Source organism: Saccostrea cucullata, unplaced genomic scaffold (assembly GCF_032062105.1).
Source record: "Saccostrea cucullata isolate Sc308-1 unplaced genomic scaffold, CSIRO_AGI_Scuc_v1 ctg1243, whole genome shotgun sequence".
Taxonomy (NCBI): Eukaryota; Metazoa; Mollusca; class Bivalvia; order Ostreida; family Ostreidae; genus Saccostrea; species Saccostrea cuccullata.
The window spans coordinates 349,733-355,939 of record NW_026931057.1 but is presented as its reverse complement, the minus strand read 5'-3'; the positions used below and the strand labels follow the sequence as shown (position 1 = coordinate 355,939).

The window sequence follows — 6,207 nt, the reverse complement described above, 5'->3', positions numbered from 1 at the left end:
TCTTATCTATTTCGATATTTTTTTTAAATATAAAACTTTCGGTTCGTAGCAAAATCAACAAAACATATTGTCTCTAAACAATCTTTAAACTACACTGTATCAAAACTACAATCATGTTATAAATTGTACCTCTTTGACGACAGTTTATCATTTTAGGTACCTTGGTGTGTATATTTGTATGCATTTTATTTTGCAAACTTTAGCTTGTGTTTTCAATAAACTGAAACTTAAATAATTATGCTTGAGGTAAATTAAAGTAAATAAACCAAAATGGCGCACTTCGGACCGATGCCTATTCCATTATTCTTTCGAGCTTAAGAGGCCAAAGTTGATAAGTCATTTTAAAGAAATGTCATGATTTGATCGATCATCACATACATGTATATATCAATTTAATTTTATTGATCACGTTATTTTATTGTCAAATTCATAAGGGTTTATTTAATAAAAAAAACTACTTTGATTTCTATGTATTATAGGTATCTGTAGGTTGCACATAATATAAATAAAAGAATCATCAACTCTATACAACAGGAATATTCGTTACAGTAAATTATGAATAGAGAGGAAGAAAGGTACTTACCAGTTAATGGTTTGCAGTGTGTTCAGTGTAAGGAGAATTTGGAATTTTACCTTGGTGATCTTTGTAACGAGAACATTTTCCAGTTTAAAATCCCGAAGTGTTCTTTGTGCAGGAGGAGCCTTGAATTCTACTGCAAAACATGTAGACGAGATCTTTGTGTTATTTGTAAGGAGAAACATATTATAGACCTCGATACAAAACATCACGATGTTGTCATCGACCGTTTAAAGTATGGCGACTTCAAAGTACCAGAGTTTTGTGAAAGACACCAAGAGAAGTACTTAGAAAGCTGGTGCTTCACATGTACTTGTCCAACCTGTGCCGAATGTGAACACGTTAATCATAAAATTCTGGATATAATCTCAGCTTATGATATATTCAGAAACGAAAACAATGAAAGAATCGTAGAGATCAGAAGTGAAATTATCCCAAATAATCAAGCCATCATTGCAAGTATCAAATCTGATATTGAAACATGCGTAGAATCAAAATTATCTAACCTCCAGCAGAGCATCAAAAATAGAATCCAGAGATTAAAGAATCTTACTGATATAGTAATGAACGATATCAGTGGATTAAATGTGTTAATGAAATCTAAATTACAAAAACAACATACAAACGTAACCAACACAGAAAAATATATTTTCAACTTGGAGCAGTTATTAGAAAAACCAGTACGATTTCTTTCACATCTAAAGAAAACTCCAATCCCAAGAATTAAAGATATTCCTGGTGTTTCTATAATTTCTCGAAATAGTGAAATGAGCATGGAAGGTGTAATAAAGTTACTAGACGAAGTAGACATCACAGAGACAAAAAAGAGACGAGTAAGAAATATGCATTTGCTGGAACTGATGTATACACCTATTGCAAAGAAGTTTTTAAAAATGAAAGGTGTTCTCGAGGTTTGTCACATATCCTGTTTGACGAACAAACTGATATGGGTTAGCAATCCAAATGGAAATATAATCCTAACAACAGGTTACTATAAATACTTTGTGATAGACACAGTTAGTTGTTCTGGAGGACACTCTGTGACTCCTGAGGGGAACCTGATATATATAGACAGATATCATAACATAAACAAGTCATCTACAGACAACAAAATACAATATACACTAGTAAAGAAACCGGAATCTTTGGAAGCAGAGTGCGTTCACTGTTCACACTCCAATTCAGATCTACTTGTGGGGATGATGAGATATGATAGAAATAAAAACATATACACTGAGGCTAAAGTTATGCGGTATAACAGTACAGGTCAACCAATTCAGACCATCGAACACGATAGCTCTGGTCAGAAATTATATAAACTTCCTAAATACATCACGGAGAACCATAATGGAGATGTTATTGTTTCTGACTTAAACAATGGAGTAGTTGTGACAGATCTTGCTGGAAGACATCGTTTCTCCTACACAGGTCCTCCATCAGGATTAGGACTTTCACCACTTGGAGTTTGTGTAGACGCTCTGTCAAATATCCTGGTGTGTGATGCTAAAAGTAAAAAAATTCAGATGATTGACCAAGACGGTCATTTCTTATCACTGTTCACAAAAATAAACAGGATAAACATATCGGGGGGTCTGGCCTATGACAACAGAAATCACCTTCTCTTGGTAGGAACAACATATTTTTCCAGCAGAGTGAGTGTATATAGACACATACAGAGAAAGGAGAATCTCACAGACGGTCTACACGACTAGCTTATCAAAGGGCGATCAGACCGGTGATCAGATAACTAAATTGTTAGTGCAGCTATATAGAAATTAAGGGTGCCCGGGTTCGAATCCAGACCAATTCTACTGCATTTTTCTCCTCTCCCGTAACAAGTAATTAATACCTGATAAAATGTATAAGATAATGTGCTGGCAAAAAACAAATAATCTGCAGATCATTGTTATTCATTATATAGACGTAACTTGTTAATGTTTTATGTGAGAATAAATATAAACATTGCAGATAGTCAACGTATCTACAAAAGTCTATAAGGTCAGTTTTCTTTGAGTTACTGTTTGCTTTATCAGTTAAAAGTACATTTATTATAGGGTTGAAGACTATGTTACATATGGAGTCTATTTGTATTGTGTCTGTTAGATTATCCTTTTTTTCCTGTCAATGAATCTCTGACATACTTATTGATAAACAGTATTCAAGTTCAGAGTCCATCAAACCAATACAAATCGGGACAGAGTTCAAAAGATCTTTTAACAATACAAGTTTGGAGCATGGCAATTACGGACCTACAGAGCACTAGAGGTGGGATCAGGCATCATTTTGGAGTGAGCATCCCCTGCCGACTAGTCACACCATCCGTGTGCTTTTTGTCTTGTTCGGGACAGCTAATAGAAAATTATCAATCCAGCGTGTACACAATAATATAACAGCTTATTTCGAAAACGTTGGTCTGCATATGGATTAATTGAATATTATATAAGTCATTGTATCGACCATTAAATATAAGAAATGATAAATGTATACGAAAATGTTGATATTTGTGTTTCATATTGCCATAATTGTGACCTCCTATTTTACTTTTTGATATGACACATATTTTGGGTTTCACGGCCATAGCAAAACATAGACTTTGCCATTATAACTATATGGAGGCGGGGGGTATCATTTAGTGGGCTCATTGCTCACAGTACCTCTAGTTGAACTTTTTTTCGACTTTAAATGTTTTCTTGTGTTTCACCATAAATTATACCGGTTTATGTCTGTCAGATTTTTCTATTTTGTAAATTTTTCAATGACATTTAAACGTCAGCTATTCTAATTGCTATAATGTTATTAGATCTAAGTAAAGCGACATATACATGTATTTATGTTATGTATAGAAATTAACTTGTCTTGACAAGATGGTCTTTTTCATAGCTTCCTTAGTTATACTAAATAGATCAGGTTGGAACAGTTTACTCGTCAAAACGACTTATTTATCTCCGCCCCCACTTTAAATATTAATCATTTCTCTATTTAAATAAACAAACCTATTTGCCTTTTGTACAATCGTTGTGCAGAAAAAAATTCAGGAATGAATTTGAAAGCTATCCACATTATACTGTATAACATGAGTTGGCACAAGACGAAGGACCACCTTTAAGCAATCGTTTAACGGTAGCTTAATGGTGTCTTAATGGTGCTTAAAGAAGTTAACTCCTTCAAGCCACCATTAAGGCACCATTAAAAAAAATTCATTCAGCTACCAATTAGCCACCTTTAAGCCAAGATTAATGGTGACTTAATGGTCAAACCTCATTTAACTTTTACGCGTCTTAATTCAAATATTTCATCTAACTTTTTAAGTTATTTCAATGTCATTTACGCAATTTTTTTATGTGACCCACAATTTTGTCACGATTGTCATTTTTATATAACACTTCTTTCAACATGCAAAATCCATTGGCGTCGGAAGCAAATTTAAAGTGGGAGGGCTAGGTGTAAAAAAAAAATTTTATACATTCTCAAAAAACCTGACAAGCAGAAAAAATGTCAATTTCCCAAACACGAAAATCCTATTTCGTGGAGAGGGGGGGGGGGGGGGGTTGTAAATTCGAACTTCAGTTCCAAAATTTTTTTTTTCTATACACCACTTTTACCCCATTTTTCACCTATACTGCCATGTGTCTGTGGAAAGTAGGGGAAGGGGGGGGGGGCTAAACCTGCGAAGCAATGTTCAATATCTATACTAAGTATATGTTTGGAAAAAAGTAGGGGGGGGGGGGCTAAGTCTATACTAAGTATATATTTGGAAAAAAAAGTGGGGGGGGGGGGCTCAGCCCCCCCAGCCCCTCCCGGTTCCGACGCCTATGATTAATCTCGGACACTTTTAATTAAGGTAGCTAATAGCCACAGGGGCTTGCTCCCGGGTTGCTCCCGGTTTCTAATAATTGTTTTTTTAATCAATAACATTATCAATTAAAAATATGTTTTAACTTATAACCGAATATGATTTTTTTTTAAAAAAATCCAATAATTATTACATGCATTGTTGTTATTATTAGCGTACATGATTTTTGTTTTAAAACATTAATAATTACATTATTACATACCAGGGGCAACCCCTGTGAAATATCTTAGTTTTTTACCAACGAAAATCAATTTGTTATAGACCCTTTCACGATAACTGTGGTACTTCTCTTTGGCAGGGCAAAATGATATATTACGGCGAAACATGACGTAAAAGTAATTGTCTTATATACGTCATTTGATTATGTATCACCAAAAATATCGCCAAACGTTATTAATTTACCCTGCAAAAGAGTTTTTCCGCAGTTATCATGAAGGGGCTAAATAAATCTTTATCCATAAACACTTAATATATATATTACTTTTTTTAAAAAGATGATATTTTTATTTCTTGGTTAAAAGCAACATTCCGCCACAGAATTCACAGGAAAGTCATGTTCTCATGAAAAAAATATATGTCTTTTTTGGAGGGGAGGGGCTGGGGCTACAGGTATAAAAATGTTTTGTTTTCAAAGTTTGACTTAATTAAATTACATCATGAACTAGTGCTAATTGTAACGGGGACCGTTACAAATGTTACCCAAACGCTCCCCATGTCCCTTTTCGTGCCTTATTCCTCTAAGACATTTTATCAATATGCTAAGTATCCAAGGATTTCATTTAAGAATATAAAAGTTACAATGATATCAAATATATATCGTTTAACGTTTTGTACATGCATATATATGCAAGATGAATATGGCATGCTGGTTAACCGATTTACATATCTTTCTATCCCACGAATCAAAGAAAAAAATACATATATAAAATTACCATTTTTCAAGCATATGTCATTTTTTAATATATCGATTAACATTTTATTTTTCTACTTATTTTTACCTCGGGCTCAAAGTTGGTTTTATTCCGACGCAAGGCAGGGTTAAAGTCGACTTAGGGTATAACGCTGATTGCTAACCAATCAAAATGAACTTATTAAATAGTAGTTCGATATATGGAAAAGGGATTTTCATTTCTATTCAGAATTTTTTTTATATTTCCTCCCAGGCCATTTTGACAACTCTGGTACCTGTGTCTAGTAAATTTTATATACTTTGTAAATAAATATATAAAGGTTTTTGACCGGAACTATTCATTTTTTTTAATGTATAGGGGGCTACTTTCTGGAGTTTACAAGAGATGTTTAAAAAGGTATTCGTGTCAGCTAATGAGACCAATATTGTTTAACACCTTCTTATTAATATTTTTTCATGAATGCAAATACCTGATTATTTTACGAAGGAGCGTACATGTATATTGATTTTTAATATTCCGAAAATCGCTATTTCTGGGGATTGCGAAATTCTAAAAAAAAATTCAAATAGATTTCAAACGTAAAATAAACAAAGGATGCTTGGTATCAAAATATTATTTCAAATCAGTAAAATTGAATGCTGTCAATGCCATCTGAATTAATAGGCTATAAAAGGCTTATAAACCAACATTGCATGTTCATCTGCACTTTAATTTTAACGACAGGATTTGTAATTTTTTCCGTATAAATTAATAATTTCTATATACTTTGGAAACTCAAATCAAATATTTTAACACACTTTCCTCGAACTCTTTTCTGCAGTTTACCTGAAATTTTATGTGGGTCTGAGGTGTTATTTGAGTTTAAC

General features: G+C 33.3%; 1 protein-coding gene across 1 annotated transcript; it reads left to right on the top strand.

Annotated features, from left to right (window-relative positions):
- The first annotated feature begins 555 nt into the window (after positions 1 to 555).
- On the top strand, positions 556 to 2,289 carry LOC134231221 (uncharacterized). The gene has a single exon (XM_062713155.1). It carries the CDS (start codon positions 556 to 558, stop codon positions 2,287 to 2,289), a length of 1,734 nt encoding a protein of 577 aa, XP_062569139.1.
- Positions 2,290 to 6,207: the final 3,918 nt, after the last annotated feature.

Coding starts and splice junctions, on each gene's coding strand:
- LOC134231221 (XM_062713155.1), top strand. CDS start 556: ATGAATAGAGAGGAAGAAAGGTACTTACCAGTTAATGGTTTGCAGTGT.